The 24410-nt window shown below is 36.2% G+C and overlaps 2 protein-coding genes and 1 long non-coding RNA gene across 3 annotated transcripts; 2 read left to right on the top strand and 1 right to left on the bottom strand.

Annotated features, from left to right (window-relative positions):
- Positions 1–264: 264 nt before the first annotated feature.
- On the top strand, positions 265–1201 carry LOC126596434 (uncharacterized). Its single transcript, XR_007613963.1, has 3 exons — positions 265–402; positions 495–604; positions 1134–1201. It is a non-coding gene; the product is annotated as an uncharacterized LOC126596434 (long non-coding RNA).
- Positions 1202–2861: 1660 nt separating this feature from the next.
- LOC126596430 (phosphate transporter PHO1-like) lies at positions 2862–11801 on the top strand. Its single transcript, XM_050263019.1, has 15 exons — positions 2862–3169; positions 4623–4706; positions 4850–5087; positions 6319–6661; positions 7395–7443; positions 7807–7878; positions 8233–8362; positions 8947–9067; positions 9737–9986; positions 10151–10255; positions 10365–10409; positions 10538–10690; positions 10793–11074; positions 11179–11318; positions 11446–11801. The coding sequence occupies exons 1-15, from the start codon at positions 2933–2935 to the stop codon at positions 11534–11536; spliced, it is 2340 nt and encodes a 779-aa protein (XP_050118976.1). The 5' UTR covers positions 2862–2932; the 3' UTR covers positions 11537–11801.
- A 6446-nt stretch (positions 11802–18247) lies between these two features.
- On the bottom strand, positions 18248–24030 carry LOC126596431 (long-chain-alcohol oxidase FAO1). The gene is made up of 3 exons (XM_050263020.1): positions 23639–24030; positions 22939–23211; positions 18248–20152 (listed from the first exon to the last, which is right to left on the bottom strand). The coding sequence occupies exons 1-3, from the start codon at positions 23861–23863 to the stop codon at positions 18401–18403; spliced, it is 2250 nt and encodes a 749-aa protein (XP_050118977.1). The 5' UTR covers positions 23864–24030; the 3' UTR covers positions 18248–18400.
- Between the last annotated feature and the right edge of the window lie 380 nt (positions 24031–24410).

Raw genomic sequence — 24410 nt, 5'->3', positions numbered from 1 at the left:
ATATCTACTTCGGATAGATTTCGATTTCCTTTTACTGTAGGAAATCTAAAACCCTATCCTTATATTCCTTTTAAACCCATTTCGTGCACTTCCCCCTTCATTATTCACTATCACCTATCCCATCCCTTCTTTATTTTCTGTTCCCTCAATCAGAAAAGCATCTCTCTCTCTCTTCTCCCTCTCCCACGCCACATTTCTTTTTCTTCTTCTTCATCTCTGCAACCTTCACAAAACATACCAAAACTCACAAACATGACAAACCAACTACACCATTGTGATCATCTCAGTCCCACGATCATAACCATGTCCTTGAAATCTAGTGTGGACGAGTTTTGACTCACCAGCTCGGAAGGTCGACTCGGCGGGTTCGACATATCGATTTTCAAGCCATGCATGGCTTAGGTAAGCCTTGAGAAACCCTTAGAACCTTCATTTCACTTCGATGGGTTGTTATTGATCCTTTGTTTGTGTTTTGAACGTGTGGTTTTACACAGAAACTCAAGAAAAAGGAGAACCTGCCATTTTTCACTCAAGAACCGTGGCCATTTGGTCACTTTCAAACCATTTTTCTTGTCAACCTCGACCACAACTGGACTTCTTCTAGGTACAAACTTGTTCTCTACATTCCTAACTTCAAAATGGCTTTTGAATCACTGAGTTTGGTTAAGTAACAAGTTAGAAATCAACTCTGGAAGTTAGGAAGAAAATTTTAGTTTTCTGGAAAATTTCAGCCATGGTCGTTTGGCCACTTTCAGGCCAAATTTCTGAAGAACACGGACTATATTCAAACTTTCAGTAAATTGGGATTGGTAGATCACATTCCTAGCTTTAATTTGGCTTTTGTAGAAGTGAATTTGGTTGAGAATTGAGCTCGTTAGGGGCTTTGGAAGTTGGCCCAATAATCTGCAAAATTGCAGATTTTCGCAAAGAAGGCAAGTACAGTGTACACACAGGGGCGCGTGGGCGCACGTGGGCAGCCACTTTGGGTGGCGCATGGGGGCACGTCAGGCCTTAGGCTAGCGCGTTGTTGACACGTGTGTGTTTGTGTCGTCGAGTAGATCAATTTCATATATTTACACCCTAGGTTTCCGTTATGTGCTTTAATTAATGTTATTTAGTTATTTCACATATAGGGGAAACTTATTCCGAGGATTTTCGAGGCCAAGCTAGGCTCGGGGGCTACGAGCCAGCGACGTACTTGTGAGTTGGCAGTTGTTTTATACCTATATGTATTTATAGTTTCCATAAATGCGTATTTACTTCACTTTTACGCCTATCTTGCCTAGTATCATTATTGTGATATAAATTGTGATAAATGCTGCTATATGGTTGTGATATTACTGTCATGGTATTCATATGTACTTGTATACATGCTCATCTTGCTACACCCGATATTAGTACTCGCCCCAAGGCCAGGACTAGTCCTTCACGTGTATGTACACATCCACACCGTTCACTCACCTTGGATCCAAGTTTAGGTGCCAGTCTTGTCAGGTAGATTACATTTGGCAATCCGACTTTTATGTGATGTGCTTTTGCACCAGTTTTCACGTGATCGTAGTACTAGAGCATATTGATTACACCCAGTCCTGTTCGTGTCAGAAACCATCTGTTCGAACTTGTGTGTCAGCTTAGATGGATGAGCACTTAGTTATACTTGCTTATCACATGATTATTATTGTGGCATATGGTACATCATTTACTTGGCATATTTATGGTTATATGGCTGATATATTGGATTTCATACTTACGTAGTATGTTTTCAAAAAACTATACTTGTTTTACAGCGAGGGGTTAGTATATTCAAAGATAAAGGTTTTCTTATAAGCATTGTTTTGCTGACCCACTCAACTTTGATTTTCGCCCCTCCAGGACTTAGATAGCTGTACTCTCTGTGGCACTTGAGGAATCACGGCAGTTCTGACATTTCCTTCTGTTTAGACGTACGAACTTATCACTATTATATAATAAGTGTACTTTGGTTGCTTTGACTACTCTTTCGTAGTCTCACTGTCTATTACACTCTGAATAATTGTAGTGGGTTCAACCCACAAATTGCGCACTCTTTCACCGTTTAGTTTTAATTAGTTTTAATTTTATTCCCTTTTTGCATCACTTACCCTTATGGTTACGTCACCTCACGGTGATGGCCAGCATGCTTCGACCTTTCCAGGTCGGGGTGTGTCAATTTTTCTATCATTAATTAAATATACAATGTCACGTGATGGTATACACATGAGTACAAACACAAATAAAACTTTAAAAAATATGGGCACAAAAAGAAACTAATATATGGGTACAAATTAAAAAATATTTGCAAATTAAAAATAGGTACCAAAAAATAAAAATATATGATAAAAAATTTAGCCATAAATATAAATATACTAATTGTAACATTTTTAACATTAAAGGAATATATTTAAAAATAAAAATATTTATTATTCAAATAATTAATGATGTTATTAATACCTAAGGACCTTGATCAAAAATTGAAAATGAATAGGATTTTAATCAATGGAGTAACAAAAAAAATGATGTGAACCTAATTTTCCCTATAATTAATAAAACGAGAGCAATAACTCTGTTTAACTTTTCATACATAAAACTGGTACAATATGTAATACAGGTGAATTGTGTTAGGTACTAATGTGAGAATACGCAATATATCTTTGTTTTTTATTTCCGGTCAATAGCAATATATATATATGTTTATTGATGCAATTAAATTTGTCTTTTATTGGATAAATTTTTTGTCCCAAAAGCAAATCATTCAACTCTTACTATACGTCTCTCTCTCTCTCTCTCTCTCTCTCTCTGTATATATATATATATATAAACCACTTTCATTTCTCTATAATACATCTTGCCTACTTCTTAATAAGCTCTCCTCTCTTCTCCTCCTTTTTCCTTCACACACACACACATAACAAAAATGGTGAAGTTCTCAAAGGAGCTTGAAGCTCAGCTTATACCAGAATGGAAGGGTGCTTTCGTCAACTACTGGCTACTCAAGAAACAAGTTAAGAAGATCAAGCTTTCAAGAGTCCCCAAACAACCCTCAGACGCAGCCGGAGATTTTGGTGTCTCCATTTTCGATCCAGTTCGCTTTGTCACCAAAAGAATTAGTGACATGTTGTTCAATTTCGATAACAAAACGGAGATAATTCAGGTAATCAATTAATGCACACGAATAGAACATGTCAATAGTTATATATCTATTAACATATTAATTTTCAATGAGCTTTTATTTTTTTTAAAGGTTTATATGTGGTTGCTAGGAAAGGGTTTTGCCTACTTTGGATTTTCAGGCGAGTTTCAGGCAATTGTTAACAAGTTTACAAATCTAAAAGGAACAAACTACTCCAAAAACTTGGTTAACTTAACTTTCTTTCCTTCTTTTCATTTGTTCCCCAATAAAAATAAAGTTGATGTGTTTTGGATTTTGTCTTTCTTTGTGGGTTGTGTTCAGACCTGCAAAACACTCCAGTGATCACGTCATTTTCAGGCTAAAGGTTTTGGGTTGTGTTTCCAAAACTCTGATTCCTAAACCGATCCTCCGATACCTCTGCTTAAAATCTTCTTCATTCCTCGTCCCTTTCACTCTGTGTTAAAGTTACGTCCCTTAAACACTCTGTCAGCCATAACATCCACTTTAGTGACACAAGCACCAAAGCTTTATTTTAGTGCCGGTGCCGTGAATGTTTTAGGGTATATAAATATATAGATGCTTCGGTTTCTCGCCCTTGGAAATATGCATGATATGTGTGCATGGCACAATGGAAATAATATTGGCTTCGATTAGTGCGGCGGCTAGAGGCCTCTTTCCAAAGACCCTTTTACAAAATCAACACCACAAGGTTTTTCTTTTAAAATATATATATATATATATATATATATATATATATATATATATAATATTGGTATCAAATTTGTGCGTCGTACAAGAATAATGTTGGACACATTAAATTCGTGCACTAAATGGTGTGTCATCAAATAAATTTGTACTTTAATTCTAGTTGAAATCGATTAATAATTATAATTAAAATTTATATGGTGTAGAATGTGTCATATCATTTGGAGGCACAAATTTAGTGTACGTATCACCACCTGTTCAAACAATATTCTGTAAATTAATATTGAGTAACCAAACAATAACTTCCTTTCTTTAACGCATAAAAGTGGGTCTTTCTAAAATGAACATTAGCTATTGGACTACGGGGATGACTTATATACAGTGGTTTCTTTAATCTTTTTTCTCATCAAATACATGCTCTTTTTCTTTTCCATGAACTAGGTTTCCCTTTTTTTGTAGTTAACAGATTCAATGATCGGCGTACATTATAATTTGTACAAAACGTTAATAAAGTGGCCGGAAATGTCAGAAAATGTTTCAGAGTCCAGCAAGTATAGTGCCCCTTCTTTTGGTCTTCTTACACGACTTTTTTGAGGGTTTCGATCTTTCCCACGAAAGCAAACTATGGAACGGTTGTAGTTGTAGACAGACTCATATCACGAAACCATCGTGACCATGTGAAAGTAAATCCAAAACCAACATGAAAAAGACACTAAAAAACAAAGACAGCAGTCCCATAAATTAATATGGATCTTTTTCTGTTGCACAGGTGAAAAGTAAAATCATGGAGGATGGTGATGAAGAAGAAATTTATGAGACAGAGCTTGCTCAGTTGTTTTCATCGGAGGATGAGGTATTAACAAATATTGGTACAAATTTTACCACTAAATAATTAACCAATCCAAAGTAATTAAGGTGACTAGTTAGTTAATTTTTTATTTATTGAAACATTTTAACTAGGGCAATATTTAATGTGTTGGGTTGGTATTTATGTAGGTGAGGGTGTTTTTTGAGGCACTAGATGAAGAACTTAACAAAGTGAACCAATTTTACAAGACGAAAGAGAGTGAGTTTCTTGAGAGAGGAAATATTTTGAACAAACAGCTACAGATTTTGCTGGACCTCAAGCAAATTCTCAATGACCGGCGGTGGAAGAATTATGGATCAAAATCCAACATCCCGAGTGTTCCCAGCTCATGGTCTTCTTCTCCCCGGAATTCCAACTTCAGTACCGGTAAGCCTCTTGTTTCGAAATAGGACATCTGCTTATGTTTTCTGTGTTGATATTATACTTCTGGCCAAATTAACAGAGTTTTTCTTACATGGACTTCCACATGATGAGGTCGGTGGAAACACATGGAAATTTCGAGACTGTTCATGTGCAACAAAAGAGATATAGAAAATAAACCATTTAGTGTTGCTTTTTAGATTATGACAAGGCCATGGAGCACCTAATAATGCCCATAAAGGGAAAAAATTTGGGTCGTTTTACATTTGGATCAAACCAAAAATAAATTCTACCCCGCTCTCTTCATGGTGATATGGACTCTTTAGGCCAGTGCCTTAATAATTAACTTGGGTCTTTATTTGTGGTTTAGCAAAAGAAAATTAGCTGTTAATTAAGGATCAGTGGCCACAAAATCCATGGCTGTACTCAAATTTCTAGTAGTGCCACGTGAGGTCACATTTCTTTCTTGCAAGTATTGCTTGCATTCTCAATCCTCTTTCACATTTGCAAGTGATAAATTGTCAACTTTGTAGGTTTAATGGATATACATATGCAAATAAACCACTTTATATGGTATACTAAACGTATGGGAGTTTTCGTGGTCTTTATGGCACTTTGGCTTTCAAGTCGCAAGTCTAATCGTTAGTGCACCTATCTAATATCTATCTATCACAGCTGGAGGAAGATAAATTCTGGACAAATCCAAATCCTTAACGCTATTGTCATCAACTTTTCTCTTTTTTGAGAAAGGCATAAAGAAAATATATCAAAATTTACTCTTTCTGTTCTGTCTCAAATATTTTCCATGTTCCACTATAAATTTGCTAAGAATAATATAAGCTCTAGATAAAAACTATTAAACTGAATAAAAAAATGCTGTTGAAGAAGTAGGGAGTTTATCAAAAGAATCATATCAACCAAAAAAATACCAAATATTAGTCTTAGTAGCATTATTAGTCGTGATAGAACTGAGAGATGATGGTGTATGACCTAATAACTTTTTTTGTATAGGGTGAGTCTTACATGCATGGTCCTCCTTTTTTTAATCCAATGAAACTTCATTAAGAACAATCAAGAACGTACATAGGACATACATGCCAAACATAATAATGTTACATGTTCAATAAGTCCTATATGATGCGAGAGAGTTGAGAAAAGAATTGGGTTGTAAAGAATTTTTCAAAATTAAAAAATTATGAAGCCATGCATTAATTACTATTAATCGACCTTGATTCAGAGAGCTTGGCGGAATCGAATACGGCCCCTACAGAAATAACGCAAACGAGTGAAGCAATTGCAGCATTAGAAAGAAATGGCATTAACTTTATTAACACGACAACTGGGGGTAAGACCAAGAAAGGAAAACCTAAAACGGCCATGAGGATTGATATTCCAAACACAACACCGACAAGAACTATCACAGCTGTTACATCAATGCTTTGGGAAGATTTAGTGAACAATCCTAAAAAGGATGGCCCTGGAGAGTTCATCAATCGAAAGAAGATACAGTGTGCTGAAAAGATGATTAGAGGGGCTTTTGTAGAGCTCTACAGAGGTCTTGGTTTGCTTAAAACTTACAGGTTCTATCTCTTTCTTTTTATAACAATTACTTTGATTTACAAGCTAGGGATAAAAAAAAGCTTAAATATTAAATTTGGTGTGATTCAGCTAAATTTACTGTTTCAGACTCAGTTAAAAGGAATCAAACCAATGTCTGAGACATTTGGAATATATTTTCTGATTCTCTGAACAACAATAGAAATAAACCACGTAATAAGATGGTGTCGTGTCGATTACAGGAACAGTCAGCAAGGCGGTCAATTATGTGGCTTAAATCTAGTTTGTTAGAAACGAATGGCGTCCTCGTTAATTTGGACCACATTTTCTGTTATTTTTATTTTTAAAGTATACGTATAGAATTTGGTTTATATACATGTTTAAGCACGTAGACGGGATCTTTGCAGAATCCTTCACTTTGACTTGAGCATTTGTATCATCAAGTAGCAAAGCATTAGCAACAGTTTCTGAAAGGTATATAACAAATGACCCTTTTATTGTGCTGCTAATGCGGGCACTGGGTGAATACACATGCATATGAAAATTATCAAGGTGGTGATACTATTTACTAATTAATAGTTTTCTTTCTAAAATAGAGAAGTGGAAGGAATCAAACACTGTCTTAATAGTGACTACTTAATTGTGCAGTGTAACACTGGATCTACGCATCATTTAGCTTAACTAATGATTGTAGTTTTGAGTATGTTTTCTTTAAGCACTTGATTAAGTATCTAAACAAATTTGTAACTTCTGCAGCTCACTAAATATGGTAGCTTTTACAAAGATCCTAAAGAAATTCGACAAGGTAAGATATACATTAATTTGTTTTTTGTCAAACGATAAATTTGTTAGATTAGATATTAAATTAAGATATATTTTGATATTCTACCATTTTTTTCAGCCTCATTTAATTAGCAAATAAAAATATCTCTACTTCGTGAGCCATGATAGGATAGTATGATTAAGCTGCATAGATTTTATTAGGGATTTTACTTTTAGGTGGTTATACAGGTCATGAGTCATGCATATTTGATTAGGTGTATAACAGTGCTGTATCAAGTTTTGTTTCTCCAAATTCTGTCGATCTTATTGTTGCTTTATACACATTTACCACATCCACTATTGGTGTACGTAATAACTTGGAGCAACTAAGTTTTTCCATGTATAGGTATCAAACCAGCAGGCATCAGAAAGTTATCTGAAAGCAGTGAAGATATCACATTTCATTAGTTCTGATAAGGTAACCAGTCTGATGCCCTAGCTGCAACCCTAATCTAACTAATATGCACATGCTTGGTGCTTGAATCTGCTCTAGTTACCATGATTTTCATTTCTTTTTCCGTTGTTTTGTATAATGACCATGATCATTATTTTGTATTAGTTGTAGTACTTAGTTTTTGAGTGGAGAGGTTTGACTTGTTATTGCCGTCTACAGTCCATGTTATCATGTCAAATAATAATTTAATAAAAGAAGATTTACTACGGAATTCAAAATATTCTAGTGCTATTTTTTAATTCTTATAACTAGTGTTGGAGAAAGTTTCAATGGTTTTCTGACTGGGCTTGTGTGTATTGTTATATATGGTATGAAAAGGTTGTTAGACTAATGGACGAAGTGGAGTCCATATTCACAAAGCACTTCGCCAGTAATGACAAGAAAAAGGCAATGAAGTTTTTGAGGCCACAACAAAACAAAGATTCTCATACGGTCACCTTTTTTGTTGGTAATCTCTCTCTCTCTCTCTCTCTCTCTCTCTCTCTCTCTCTGTAACACACACACACACACAAATAATTAATAAGAGCTGCATACATGTAAATATTACTGAGGTTATTACTGGCTGGCAATCCAAATATGTGCTTTATACAAAAGTCCATATATATTTATAAATTTAAAATACATAATGGCTGTTTTAAAGTGTCAAATACAGCTTCATATAATATAAGGAAGGTCACTATATAATGCTAGTCCAATGACTATTTAACTATTGTGCCATAAAGGGCATTTTCACCAAATGGCGCAAAAGTTTAATGACAGAAACATCGCTTATACAATGCAATATGATGCATGATTAGTCCTGGGGGCCAACATGAACCGCATTAATCTGCATCGTATCGTATAAAGCTTTTACTTGCCACTAATCCTGATAGTGGGATTGCTCAATATTTAATTGAATGAATGGTGGCCACCAAAAATTTACTTGGTGCCCCACAAATCAGGAGCCCGATTGTTGTATGAGTTTTTTGTTTGGTCTGATTGTGGTCTCAATCTTTTAATAAAGTATGGTCGTTTTTTGTTATGTGGATGCAGGTTTGTTTACAGGTTGTTTTGTATCATTGTTTAGTGTGTATGCAATTTTAGCGCACTTGTCTGGTATATTCTCTCCTAGCACAGAAAGAGATTACATGGAAACTGTCTACCCTGTTTTCAGGTGCACTCTTCATCCTATATATATATATTTTTAAAGTTATATATTTACACATAGGAGGGAGAAAACAAATTGATATCAGACTCATCATTTACAAGATTCGAACTTAAAACATCTTACTTACAAGTAAAGAATAATACTACTAAATTGTCCTAATAAGTGGCTTTTGGTCCCAATCTATATTAATTAGCCCTAATTTTTTTTACGCATGTACTATATAAAATGATAACATATATAAATCGTATCATAAAATAGCAATAGTTTCTACTATGATCTAAAATTAAACTATTTGCACTAAAATTGTAAACCATACTGTGGACAATATCACCAACAGAGGTGAGAGTATGAGAATCACTTGTATAGTCAGTCACTTGAATACACTAATTTAAGCGAATATATCCCTAACTTCATGTTAGTGGCTAGATAATGAAGTTTTTAAGCTTAACTACGTGAAATTTCTTAGCTTACTGGCTCATTTCTTAAACTTAAACTTTCGGTGTCTTTTAATTTTATACTAAGGTATTTAAGCTTTAGTTATAGGACGTGTTGGGTTCGAAACCTTTAATTCTCAGTCACCAATCCTTTGTTGGTTTGCAAAGTGTAGGATGGGGGCTGCAGCTATGTATTTATTATTGTCTGCATTTCTCTAATTAAGGGTGTGAATTTGTGCAGTGTTTTTGCCTTACTCAGCCTGCACTTGTTTATGTATGGGTGCAACCTATTCATGTGGAAGAGTACAAGAATCAATTACAACTTTATATTTGAATTCCAACCAAGCACGGCCCTAAAGTATCGCGACGCCTTCCTCGTATGCACAACCTTCATGACAACTGTGGTTGCTGCCATGGTTGTGCACCTTATATTAAGGGCAAAAAACTTCTTACCTAGCCAAGTTGATGCCATTCCTGGAGTTTTCCTTCTGGTTAGTTTCATTGCCTTAATCAAGGTCTTGTTAGGAAGATGGCTTGGACTTGAGTAACTTGTATAAAACATAATAATCAAAACTCAGGCTTTAAAACAAAGTAACTAAGAAAATTGAGACATATATCAAGAAACATTGTGCTAATCTTCAATTGAATTTTCCAGTTTGCTGTTGCACTGCTTGTATGCCCGTTAGACATCTTATATCGACCAACTCGTTACTGCTTCATCAGAGTAATTCGTAACATAGTCTGCTCACCACTTTATAAGGTACATTTACTGCTTCTCTCATCTCCTCATCAAATATGCAGAATGTTAAGCAATATTTTGAAATTATAATTAATATACTTTTTGTTTTTGTCATTTGAAAAATATGCAGGTTTTGATGGTAGATTTTTTTATGGCTGATCAACTTACTAGCCAGGTAATCACATTATACTTCAACGGTTACAAAAAAACAACCTATGCCACTGTAAACCAAGTCCTAAAAGCAAATAACTCTTAACATTTCATCTCTTGTTATGTAATGAACTTTGATCTTCATGCTTGTAGATCCCATTGCTGAGACACATGGAATCCACAGCTTGTTACTTTCTTGCTGGAAATTTCAGATCACACCAATACGAAACCTGCCGAAGTGGAAAGCTATTTAGAGAGCTGCTTTATGTTATCTCGTTCTTGCCATACTACTGGCGTGCCATGCAAGTAATGCAACCTCTCCCATTATTTTTCTGTTCAGTGAAAATCATAATTCTTTTAGCTAGTCCAACTAACATGTAACCTTTTCCATATGCAATGAACTTCAAGTGTGCAAGACGATGGTTTGATGAATGTGACGTTAACCATTTGGCTAACATGGGAAAATATGTTTCTGCCATGGTGGCAGCCGGATCAAGGATTACATATGCTAACAACCCGCACAGCCACCTATGGTTTTATATAGTAGTGATCACCTCTGTGGTGGCTACAGTCTACCAGTTATACTGGGACTTTGTCATGGACTGGGGGCTTTTCGACCCCAAATCCAAGAACTTATGGCTAAGAGACGAACTTATTCTGAAGAACAAAAGCATCTACTATGCTTCCATTGTGAGTTTTTATTTAAATCTTTATGTGGCCTATACTTTCATTGCCTCCTTAGCATAAACCACATTCATTCAAAATTCTCAAACAGACAGTGCAAATTTATGCAGGCCTTGAATGCGGTCCTAAGAGTTGCTTGGGTAGAAACAGTAATGGGATTTCATAGAATTCCGGATGTTGAGTCACGATTGCTGGACTTTCTCTTAGCTTCATTAGAGGTTATCCGACGAGGGCATTGGAACTTTTACAGGTACAACATTATTTTTGAACAAAATATTTGACCAATAATAGGGTAATTCCGGAGTCATATTCTTCTATACAAGCACTACAAATAAAATCACAAGCTTCTCAACTTGTTAGATTTTTGGGTCAAACAGGTTAGAGAATGAGCATCTAAATAATGTTGGCAAGTACAGGGCAGTGAAGACAGTTCCTCTACCATTCCGTGAGACAGATTCTGATGGCTGAGATGATCCTGTCTAATATGTATAGAAACCCCGAAATGCTGACATGGGGAAATTGTAAGGCGCCGCCAAGTGTAATGAAGAAAGGCGCTTTTCAAATGGAGTACCTTTTTCTGCTGTTCATTTTGGCATTTTAATTTGGAGGTGTATCATATATTTCTGAAGACAGTTCCTTTTCGGATTGACTACTAAAATACTCGCATTCAAATAACAATATAGATGAACCCCGTTACAAGAAATGAAAATTGGAGCAAGTGATTTCATTTCAACAGTTTGTCTCAATTTGATGAACCATCAGAAAACAATCCTGTCTTATCCGATTATTTTTACTAAAAGATTATTTTTACTAAAAGAATAGCACGACTAGGGGCTTACCATTCTTGATGGAAACATGGTCAAATACAAACCTTAAAAGCGAAGCTTCATCTTTGAAATTCTGCATGAGAAATTTACTGTGAGAGTGAGGCTTTGTAATATTTGTACTCAAGTTTCCTAATCTTCAATTCTAGGGGCAGATTAAGTGATGCATATGCAATGGCAGGGAAGGGAAAGCACACAGCTCTCTCCCTTCACAAATCGTCGATCGTAGAGAACTCAACTGAAATTAAAATCCCGGAACCATACATTGTAGTTTTTCCTTGGTGTTTAAACATTTAAAGAATGTACTAACATACATCTGGTTTAAACCTGTTTGGACCTAGATTTATCATCCCTGTTCAGGTCGAGTGAGCGTGGCATTTGAGTCGAGTGAGCGCGCATCTCATTCGAGTCGAGTGCGTGCGCATCTAATTCGAGTCGAGTGAGTGCCGTTTCGTTTGAGTCGAGTGAGCGTGCGTTCGAGTCTAGTGAGCGCGTCGTTTGAGTTGAGGGAGCTTCCAATCCCTATTTCCTTGCAATTTACTTTCTCCCATTTTATTTTCTTGCAATAGGAGTTTTGTAATTTAGTTACTTATCAATTCGATCCATTCTACCAGCAGTTCGTTTGGGTTGATGTGATCACTTTCACATACATCCCAGCTTACCTTATCAACCACCATAACCATTCCACTTCACTTTCACGAACATCACCTGTTCTAAAGTCCTTGCACCCAAGGTATGGAGTGAAAGATATGATTTCTGAAACTCAACTCAATGAATGAGTGAGGCAATTATTATTGACATATATAGCAGTACAAAGTAGACGTGTAGTAGAATACAGTAATTACAAGCAGTATTGGAAACAAACTACAAAACAAACTAGAACTAGGCTGCTGCTCAAGTATCTGTATAGGAGTAGGAATGAACATCCTGAGCGGAGAAGGATAGAACATCCTTGTTCTTGTGGGAGACTGGTTTATCATGGAGAACCCTTAACCGAGACGTGTTCCTTTCTTGATCACAATCATTTTGAAAGAAGCCAGACAAAGGGCAAATCAAATTTTACTCGCTCGGCCTCTAGGGCACGAATTGGCACACCCATAAAACTTGAAGGACAAGAGATACCGAAATTCTTGGATGTGTGGCTGAGACCGATTTTGAGATCATCTTTTGGCATGAGCAATGGGACGCAAACGATTTTCGTTTTATATGTACAAACTATTTTTCCACCGGAAATGAATATCACCAAGCTGTGATGGGGTAATATGGTTTACAATGGACTCCACAACCATTTTCGTGCTAGTTTTGGCTATTATGAGCCAAATTATAATCATAATTCAACTCAAAACATGACTGAGTCATTGGTTAACACAAGATCCCAACCTAGAGTAACTACACCTACACCGACTTTGACGGTCGAATCAAACATGGGTAGTTTGAAACAAGACCTGAATGAAACCATTCATAGGACAACCATGACGAAAAAGGTCAACAATACACTTTAATGCATTGTTGCAAGCAGTCAAGGCGAATGAAGATGCGCTGCACCACCACCATCGCTAAACTCAGGGTGCGACAACTTGGTTAGTCAACAGGTTCAATATCAACAATCACAATTGCTACCCCCAGTTCCAACCGGTTTGTCAATTCCAGTCGCATGTGAGGTGTGTGGAGTGCGTTACTCCACGACCATCACTGGACTCGGGCTCCTGGGTTAATCAAGGGGTTCAACAACGACAATCACAATTACCACCCCAGCTCCAAGGGCCTCAACTGATTTGTCAATCAATCCCAGTCATATGGAATGTCCATGGAGTTAAGAGGCGAAGAACACTTGATAAACCAAGTGTAGATTTTAATCCCCATAGTTGATCATGTTTATTGATAGTCTCCGTTGCTATTCAGATTGGAATAAGTCGATATTTAGGGAAAAAATGAATGTAAATATTTTGTAATTATTAGAGTCATGTTTTAGGAAGGATACTGTGTCCTTTATTTTGTTTCCTTTTGTAACAAGGATTGTATGTACCTTTTATTCAGAATTGTGAAATACAGAAAAGTTACCCTGTAAAATTATATTTGGTATCAGAGCCTAGATTGCCGTAACCCTAGAATATTTTTTTTCTTCCGCAGCTGTTCATGGCCGACTGTTTTTTTTTTTTTCCCGCAATTCCCTTGCAGAACGTCAAGTTGTGTGTGTGTGTGTGTGTGTGTGATAGTGTCGTGTAGGAGTATTGTTGTGCTGAAGTATCCCCGTGGGTGTGCTATTCTGTTGTGCGTGGTCTCAACATATTTCTGCGTTCTTGCAGTAATAAGTTAGGCTGCTCCGTGTGTGTATTGTGTTATGCCGAGAAGGGTAACTGTTGGTATCATCGTGCCGTGCTCTGCTGCTGTTGCAATCAGCAATTGTTGCCTGCAATTGCTACGGGGCCTTGCTACCTTTATCAACGTGTGAATTCTATATATTGTGTCGTGTTGATCAAAAGAGAAATAAAAGGGACAAGAGGATTTGCTGCTAGTGTTGATAATTTAAAAAAAAAAGGGAAAAATGGGATTGGCTGTTGTCTGAATTTATTTGTTGCCATGTGCTCTGCTTTCTGGTTTTCTAGTGTCGTGCATCAACAATCACAGAAGCTCTTAGTGGCGTGCTGCTACTGTCCGTATGTTATTATATTGGTTTTGCTGAGTATCTACAAGTTTTGTCCGTGGAGTCTACTGTAACAATTGGATATTGGTGTGATTGCCGTGAGAATATTCTATTGCAAGTAGTTCTTATGTACTATTACTATGATGAATACCGGTTGGATTTTGGATTCTGGTGCAACAGATCATATGACGTATGATAGAACTTTGTTTCAGTCCATGAAAGATTCTCATAGAAAGTGTGTTGCAACTGCCAATGGTACTACTGCTGCTGTTGTTAGAGCGGGAACAATGTCTCTTACACCCTTCCTTCCATGACATAATTGTTTATTGGTTCCATCATTGTCCCATCACTTATTGTATGTACCTCAAGTCACTGAACAATTGGATTGTGTTGTAGTAATGTATCCTTCATTTTGCTTGCTAAAGGATATTCAGACAAAAGAGATCATTGGGCATGGCACTAAGAGAGAGGGGCTATATTATGTGGATGACGTGGTTCCTGGAAGAGCTAATTTGGTTCATTCATCACATAATAGTATTCTACAAAAGGTATTATTATTGCATTGTCGTTTGGGGCATGCATCGTTTGGTTATTTGAAAGATATATTACCTAATTTGTTCAGAGGTATTGAAGACTCAGAATTGAAATGTGATGTATGTATTTTAGCTAAAAGTCATCGTGCTTCATTCCCTCCAAGTATGAATAGAAGATCTTTTCCATTTGCACTAGTACACTCTGATGTGTGGGGGCCTTCCCCTGTTAGTACTACTTCGGGAATTAGGTGGTTTGTTACTTTTGTGGACGATTACACTCGTATGACGTGGTTGTATATGTTGAAAAATAAAAGTGAGGTTTGTGATGTGTTTCGTCTGTTTCAACAAATGATTAAAACTCAATATTCCATTGATATTAAAGTTTTGTGTTCTGACAATGGTCGAGAATACATAAATTATGAGTTATCCCGGTTTCTACAAGATCGTGGAATTATTCATCAAACTACCTGTCCGCATACTTCGCAACTGAATAGGGTTGCTGAGAGAAAGAATCGTCATATCTTGGAAACTGCTCGTGCCTTGCTTATTGGTGGGTCCGTGCCCAAACGTTTTTGGCTTGAAGCCGTTACCTATGTCGTGTATGTGATTAACTGTATGCCGTCTCAGGTTGTAGAATTTCGTACACCTCTTCAAGTATTGATGGAACATGTTCCTGCATATGTTCATATTCACAAGATTCATCGTAGCAAATTGGATCCATGTGCCCTTCAATGCGTTTTTGTTGGGTTTGTCTCCCAACAGAAAAGGTATAAGTGTTATCATCCTAAAACTCGACATATGTATGTGACTATGGATGTTACTTTTTCTAAATCAGAGTATTTTTACTCTTCAATCCCATCACCTTCAGATCACCAGGGAGAGAACACTAGTGGTGATCAAGTTGATCTTGGGTGGTTAGAGGTACTAGATGATGTGATATGTAGTTCATGGGGAGTATGTGTTGACAACAAAGATGAAAATGGGACATCAGTCTCTCAGCAAGAAACTGCCAAGGAAGCTATAATAGTCCAGCAGCCTACTGCCGAACCAAGTACTTCAGGGGAAGAAATGTCGCCTAATGTGTCTACTCTGATTGTCCCTGAGGTAAGTACTACAGATGCTCATGTAACTAATCCAAATAATGATGTAAGTACGTATAAGTTGTCGCCAAGGCAAAATCGTGGTGTTCCTCCTGATAGGTTTTCTCCTAAAGGAAAAGTAAAGTATCCAATGTCATGCAAGAACCTTGCACCGGAACGCCAAGCCTGGTTAAATAATGTGGAAGCAATCCAAGTACCAACTCGAGTTGAGGAGACCTTGAATGATCCTAAATGGGTTGCTGCAATGGATGAAGAAATGATGGCACTACACAAGAATGATACATGGGAGGTAACGGAGCTACCTAAAGGCAAGAAACCGGTTGGGTGTAGATTGGTCTTTACGATCAAGTACAAGGCAGACGGATCGGTAGACATGTACAAAGCAAGGTTAGTAGCAAAAGGTTATACTCAAACTTATGGTGTTGATTATCAAGAAACTTTTTCTCCAATAGCGAAGATGAATACAATATGAGTTCTGATTTCTTTAGTTGCAAATTTGAATTGGCCACTGAAATAGTTTGATGTGAAAAATGTTTTTCTTCATGGGCACTTGGAAGAAGAGGTATATATGGATTTTCCTCCGGGGTACAATGCCGGAGGGAAAACCGGAGTGTATAGGTTGAGAAAGTCACTTTACGGACTTAATTGTTTGGTAGATTTACTCAAGTTATGAAGAGGATTGGGTATTATCAAAGTCACTCGGATCATACATTATTTGTGAATCAGATAAGTGGTAAAGTGACTACCTTAATTATTTATGTGGATGACATGATAATAACGGGTGATGATTCTGAAGAAATGATGAAGTTAGAATAAAACCTTGCAACCGAGTTCGAGATGAAGAATTTCAGAGATTTGAAATATTTTCTTGGCGTGGAAGTCGCTCGGTAATCTAGAGGTATTTTCTTGTCTCAACGTAAATATATTATGGATTTATTAAAATAAACAGGCATGTTGGGATGTAAACCTGTGGACACTCCCATCGTAGAGAAACATTATTTGGGGATTCATCCAAATCAGGAACCGGTTAACAGAGGTAGATATCAAAGACTAGTGGGGAGGCTGATTTATTTGTCTCACACTCATCCTGGTATTGCCTATGCCATAAGTGTGGTAAGTCAATTTATGCACTCACCTAGTGTGGATCATCTGGCGGTGGTAATGAGAATCTTGGCATATTTGAAGTTTGCCCTGGGTAAAGGAATTTTGTATGAATATCGTAGACATATGAGGATTGAGGGATTTACTGATGCTGATTGGGCAGGTGATGTGACTGATAGAAGGTCTACATCTGGGTATTTTACATTTGTTGGAGGTAATTTGGTTACGTGGTGAAGCAAGAAGCAGAATGTGGTATCACGGTCTTTTGCAGAAGCCGAGTACATAGGTATGGCACATGGTGTGTGTGAAATTCTTTGGCTACAAAAATTGCTTTGGAGTCTCAGTTTTAAACAGAAGGAGGCAATGAAGTCTCGATTTTAAACAGAATGAGGCAATGAAGTTGTATTGTGATAATACGTCCGCTAGAGAAATTGCTGAGAATCCAGTACAGCATGACAGGACTAAGCATGTTGAGGTTGATAGACATTTTATCAAAGAAAAGCTGGAGAAGAAGATTGTGTCAATATCGTTTGTGAACTTAGGGGAACAACTTGTAGATATTTTTACCCATGTTGTGTGAAGTAGGAGGTTTGATGACTCGCTTGTCAAGTTGGGTATGAGTAATATCTATACTCCTAACTTGAGGGGGAGTAATGGAATAAGTCAATATTTAGGGAAAAAAGGAATGTAAATATTTTGTAGTTATTAGAGTCATGTTTTAGGAAGGATATTGTGTCCTTTATTTTGTTTCCTTTTGTAACAAGGATTGTATGTACCTTTTATTCATAATTGTGGAATACAAAAAAGTACCCTGTAAAATTCTATTGTTCAAACTTATAAGATGATGCTATGAGAATATATGAACAATAAAGTAAACACGTCATACACAAACACATAATTTAGAGAGGTTCAACGAACTTTGACAACTCCTCGTGTGATGTCTCTTGAGAAATCACCTAACTATGGAGACCCATATGTGGTAGAAATATGACTCCTTGAATTAACCATGTATAATGTTTACAACATATATAGGGTTTGAGAAGACCCATATGTGGTAGAAATCTTAAATTATTTGTAATCAATATTACATTCCATTCATTACGAATAGATTTTGCATTAATGGTTTTATTCTAACACTTTCTTAGAGAATCAGCTATTCTCTTTGAGAGACAGTATGCAGTTGATTGGATGGTGATCATGGGATTAACACCAACAGCACTAGGTAGAACACTCCCATCACATACGAAGAGGCTTTCTGCTTCCCAGCTCTCCCCATTCTCATCAACCGCCCCTTCCTTTGCATTGATTCCCATTCTACAGCTCCCCATCTGATGAGCTGAGGAATAGATTGTCCAATTCTCTACCAGTGACTGCGGCCCTTCATCTGCAGTAACCATGTCAAGAAACTCCTCCAGTTCCTCCTTATTAATCCCTTTACATTTGAGTCTCAGCCCATCACTCCGATGTGTGCCAACTTCAATTGCTCCTGCTGCTATTAGAATCCTTAATGCCTGCCTCAAACCTCCCTTTATGTTCTCTTTGTCTAAGGCAGAAAACTCATAACTTACTCTTCCACCCTTCGTAACTACCCCGGAACCCTTATCCCTGATAATTGAAATCAAATGGGCAGTTCTTGAAAACTTCAGCATTCTGTTCTTTATGTCTTCCCCAGACACCCAAGGGCTCAAAGCAGAAAATGTTCCCGGCCCTAATGCCGGTGTTTCTATGATTGCTTTTACCTTAGAGTCTGCTGATACCACCTTATACACTGATGTAATTATTCCACCCTCATAGTTTTTACCCTTGAACTCTGAATTTGAGTCAGGGAAATATCCCCAGGCCATTAAAACAGGGTGGAGATGAAGATTTCGACCAATGTTCTTGTTCTTCAGTCCACTAGAAAGCATTAAAGGGGGTGTCAAAAGAGCTCCACAAGCTGAGATTGTAACTTTGGCCTCAATTTGCAGCCTCTTCGTAATGTTATTGCTCAAAGGTTTTGCCATTACTCCCAAACATTTCTTTTTTCTTTTACTTCCACTCTTGTTGGTTTCCAATACAAATCTCTCAGCTTTACATCCAGTTATGATCACGGCACCATAATCCACTGCATCCATTAGCCATGTAGAATCTGTTCCCTTTTTCTCTCCTTTCCTGCATCCATAACCACATGATCCACAGTAATGATTTTCTGAAGAATTTCGAGGCACAAAATCCACCCCAAGGCCTAGATTCTCACACCCTTTCCTTAGTACTTGATTTTGAAACCCTTCTTCTACACAATTCTCAGTAACACCAATTCTCTCGCACACAGTATCCATTGCAGAAAGATACTCTGATCCCCCAAAGAACTTGATCTTATGATCTTTATTCCATTCCTGAAGCACATAATTTGGTGTTTTAATACAGGCTGACCAATTAATAGCAGAGCCACCACCAACTGTTGATCCAGCCTGAAGCACAATTTTCCCATCAACAGTTACAAGAATGCCTCCTGATTCATAAAGGTGATCATGGGAGGGAGCTTCCAAAGAAGAGTAATCTGAGGGAGTGAAGTAGTTTCCTTTTTCGAGAACGATGACTTTGTGGCCTGAGCTTGCAAGAGCAGCAGCTGCGACACCTCCTCCACAACCAGAGCCAACAATTATAACGTCACATTTGACGTTGTAAATATTTTTTGTGGAGTTATGTATGACTTGGAAGCCTTTCTGTGCAAGGGAATTCAGAAGGCTGGTATCAGTTTCAAGCCTTGTTTCTATGATTCCCTTCTGAAGAGGCCGCTTTTGTTCTTGCATTTTTGAGTGGTTCTTCTGATCATCTTGGTCATCATTTTCTACATGGTATCCAATGGCTTGCCATATTGGGTTTTCTGCATTCTCACCAACCTGCATCAAAGGATTAAAGCTTGAAAAATTTAGGGATTGTTTGGTTTTCAGTTTGAAATTAAATTATAATTTTCAAAAATTAAGAATTCATTGGTTAAAAAAAATCAATTCCAAAAGAGTATCAAATAGGCCTTAAGTTATCAAATGCTTGGAAACTACTTTACAGTTAAATATGGGGATTTTGCCTAGCAGAACTCATGGGATTTGAATCCATAATTACTAGAAAGCCTTGATATTTTTGTCATGTATTTTGACATCAGTAGGGCAGCATTAATATAACTCATCTACAAGAAAATACTATATACATAAGCACAATCAATGGCCACAACCCTTTTGTCAAGTGACATGGCGTGAGTGGGGATAGGATGAGGATTCACGTACAAACTCACACATGACCTCCATGAAATAAAAAGCCAAGAATTCTACAAGCTCCCACATGATAAGTTGGTCTAACTCTTTATTAAATACAAGTTTTCATTTAGTTGGAGGAGGTCCCATATACAACACACACAAATACGAAGATAATATATATATATATATATATATATGGGTTAGAATCGAGGACACGTCATTTTTTACACCTATTTTGTAGAGCTCACTTCGTAACCTTTTTCAATGATCTGAATTGGCTATATTTTAATACATCATTCATAGATCATCCTTACGAAAAATTAAACAAATCAAAATTATTAAGACATTCATTTGTAGTGAAGAAAATAGATGAATACGATTTTGCAAAGAAGCACTAAAATGACTAACATTTAATCTAACAGTCATATGGTTTCAGATTTTGGTGATTTTTCGTAGATATGATTGTTGAGTGAAGACCTAAACATAGACAATTCAATCATTAAAATACATTAAGAAAGAGACCTACAAAATATGTGTAAAAAATGTGTCTCCTTATCCTAACACTATATATATATAAGTTTTAGTATTGAGTTTCTCCCAAGATTACTTCCCAAGAAAGATTTTTTTTTTTAATAGAAAGCGAGTCTAATTGAGATTTTTTTTTTATGAGAACTAGTTTAATTGACATTTTTTTTATGAGAACTAGTTTAATTGAGATTTTTTTTATGAGAAATAGTTTAATTGAGATTTAACTTTTGTTTAGTAGGATAATACTTTTCAAAAAAAAATATTGACAAATGATAAGACACTACAAAATTAATTTTGTTCACTATGATAATGTATTGTATTCATAGTAAAGCTACACCACCACAACGTAGCTATAACCACAATTAGGTATTCAACACATCATAAATATGCATCATCTTTATACTCATGTTAGTCAACAAAACCTAAAACCTCCTCCTCCAACTGAATAGAAAAAACTATATCAATACACTGAAAACTAATTGATATACTTGATTCCTCGACTAGGTGTCTATCCCACATGAATTCCCTTTCTCATGAGATTATATGCTTTAGAGAGACAACTAATATCAAACTGAGTTTAATGGCTTAATACTAGCTTGTAAGGATGTGAATATATGTCTCATTAAAAAAGTTTAAATATATATATATATATATATTGTAAAGGCACATAGGAAGCTGAGTCACGCCCCTAATGACCAGTTGATTTTGACCTTGTGGAGAAAAATAATGACAAAAAATTAAAAGTGTTATTTTGCTAACACAACAGCTATCACCTAAGGATGACTAAGGGCTGGTTTGGTATTGCTGTGCTTTGAAAAAAAAGCTGCTGTGAGAAAAGCGGCTGTGAAATAAATCAGCAGAGTGTTTGGTAAACTTTTTTGTAAAAGTGCTTTTGGAAAAAAAAAACAGTCTAATAGTGGGTCTTTTCATTAAAGAAGCATTGTAGCTCAGTGTGCTTTGAAAAAAAACTAATTTTCCAAAGCTGCAAATAGCAGCTTCAGCTTTTTCCTTTGATTTCAGCTTATTCTCACAACAGCTTCCAAAATAAGCCATTTTTTTTTCAGTTTACCAAACACCTAAAACCCTCACAACTTTTTTTCATGGATGCTTTTTTTTTAACACCTCACTCCCAAACTAGGTCTAATGCTCATCTTGGGGCTGAGCTACAACTTCATGCATAGCTCTCTTGTTATGAGGAGAGTTGTTCATCACCACGTGGTACCCAATAAGAAAGATTAAGCTTTTCTTGATGCCTAATTAAACATTTAATTGGCCAAGTCCTACTTGATTTTATACCTAAAATATAGTACGCTGACGCATAATCATCTTATTAATTAGCTTCATCTGCATGGGAAGTGATGACGATGATGTTTCAACCACTGGTTATTTTCAACTTTTTTTATTTATTTTATATTTGATGTCTCATGACTATCATGCAGTGATTTAATACAGCCTTTCGCTATCTGTATGCACAAACCGCTCACCGGTTCAACTTCTTAATTTGTTTGATGTGCCATACTACTACTCTATTTGTCAACCAAAAAAAATTATAATCTTTATCACCCTTTTTTTAATACAAAATTTTGACTAAGCTGTATAATGGGTTAGTTAATTTTTTTTTTATTTAACTCTCTATCTATAAAAGCTGAATTTAAAACTTTTTACTTACAAGTATCATTATGACACAATACTAAGTGGTGTGGTCCAAGTCATGTAATAAAATTTTTAGAATTTGAACCATTTTCCTAATTTCTCTCAACTTCTTCCCCAAAAACTGCCTTCCATTTTTAACCCAAAGAAAAACTGCCTCACATGGGAAACATGTGTGATATTGCTAGTAATTGAAATAGAAAGAAAAAATCTTTTACAGTGAAACTGTAGTTTAGAGAAAGGGAATGAAATATTACCCGAGAGAAGAAAATGTAGAGGCAAAGAAACTTGATGTAAACAAAGGCAAGCCTAATGGGGGTAAGAAACTTGTGCTTGAACCACTTCTGCAGGACCTTTTCTCTTTTCTCCAACGACAAACTTGAAAACTTGTGAACGAAGGGCCATGTCTTACCAAAACAAAGAGAGCCACAGAGGAGTAGGGTTCCCAACTTAGTTCCCAATATCCACAAAACCACTCTAACCAATACCACAGCTTCTATCAAGGCCCTTTTCACCATTAGCTGTGCAACCTGTACTCATCGAATATATCCAAGTGATGTAATAAATCCAAGAAATATGAAGACCTAATTTAAAGAGCACAAGCTTACCTAAACTAATATTTTATTTTTTTGTTAATTTTTCACAAACTTTCACACATTAATTAATACTTAATTAAATTTTAGAGTCATAAGTTTGACAGACAAAATAGTTTAGTATTAGGTCGACAAAATAAAAAGTTTAGTATTAGTGCGGTCAGTCTAGAACCTGCACTAGTGATTTTTTGTTGTTTTTTTTTATTAAGCCTACCTAACCTGTGATTGAACATTATCATTTTCATTCAAATTTGTTAAAAACAATTATCAACTTATATAAATAATTCTCTTTTTAATGATTTTTAGTTAAAAAAAAAAAAAAAAAAAAAAAAAAAACTCCGCGGAGAGAGAGAGAGAGAGATACCTCATCAGGGATGGGAGTTTGAGCCGCAGAAGTTTTGTAGAAGGACTGAACAGCCTTGTTAATTGTAGGTTGTTCACCTTTGGTTTCATAAAAAGGAGGTAATAAAGCCTCACAGATACTTGCCAAAGACTGCATCTCAGCTGAAGAGAATCCATGACTGTATTTTCTGTCATCTCCTGCATATCCTCTTCCCCCATTCAACAAAGGATGACAGACCTTTCTCATCTCTCTCTCTCTCTCTCTCTCTCTCTCTCTCTCTCTCTCTCTCTCTATGTGTGTAAATTGAAGGTACAACACACAGCTTGGCTTGCTAAGTGAGAGTTGAAGAGAAACACAAATGGGAAAAGTTAATATATGATTAGAAAGTAGAAACTATCACGTCTCTCTTTCTCTCTGTACCTCTATATATAGGAACTTTTCATTGTCCACTTGCTCGATCAGAAAAAGTCATGTGGCAAGTGCATATGTAGGTGTCATATCTCGTAACCATTATTAGATTGTCCCTCCAAGCAACTTGAAGGCTTTAATGAGGTTGAAAATTTTGATGAGGTCGAAAAGTTTGAGCTGTTCTTGTATTTAGTGCAACTTCTTTATTTTGTTAATTTTAGTTAAAAAAAATTATTTATGTATTTTTACTCAAAGTTTTAATTTAAATATTTAAAATATGCAGATCCAACCACTTTTCATGGAACATAGTTAAAAGAAAAATTATATGTCATCATATATGATACCTATATCATAAGTTGATGAAATACATTTGGCATGTGATAAA

Source organism: Malus sylvestris, chromosome 13, assembly GCF_916048215.2.
Source record: "Malus sylvestris chromosome 13, drMalSylv7.2, whole genome shotgun sequence".
NCBI lineage: Eukaryota > Viridiplantae > Streptophyta > Magnoliopsida > Rosales > Rosaceae > Malus > Malus sylvestris.
Note: the sequence above shows the minus strand (reverse complement) of the source record. Positions and strands in the feature narration are given on the sequence as shown.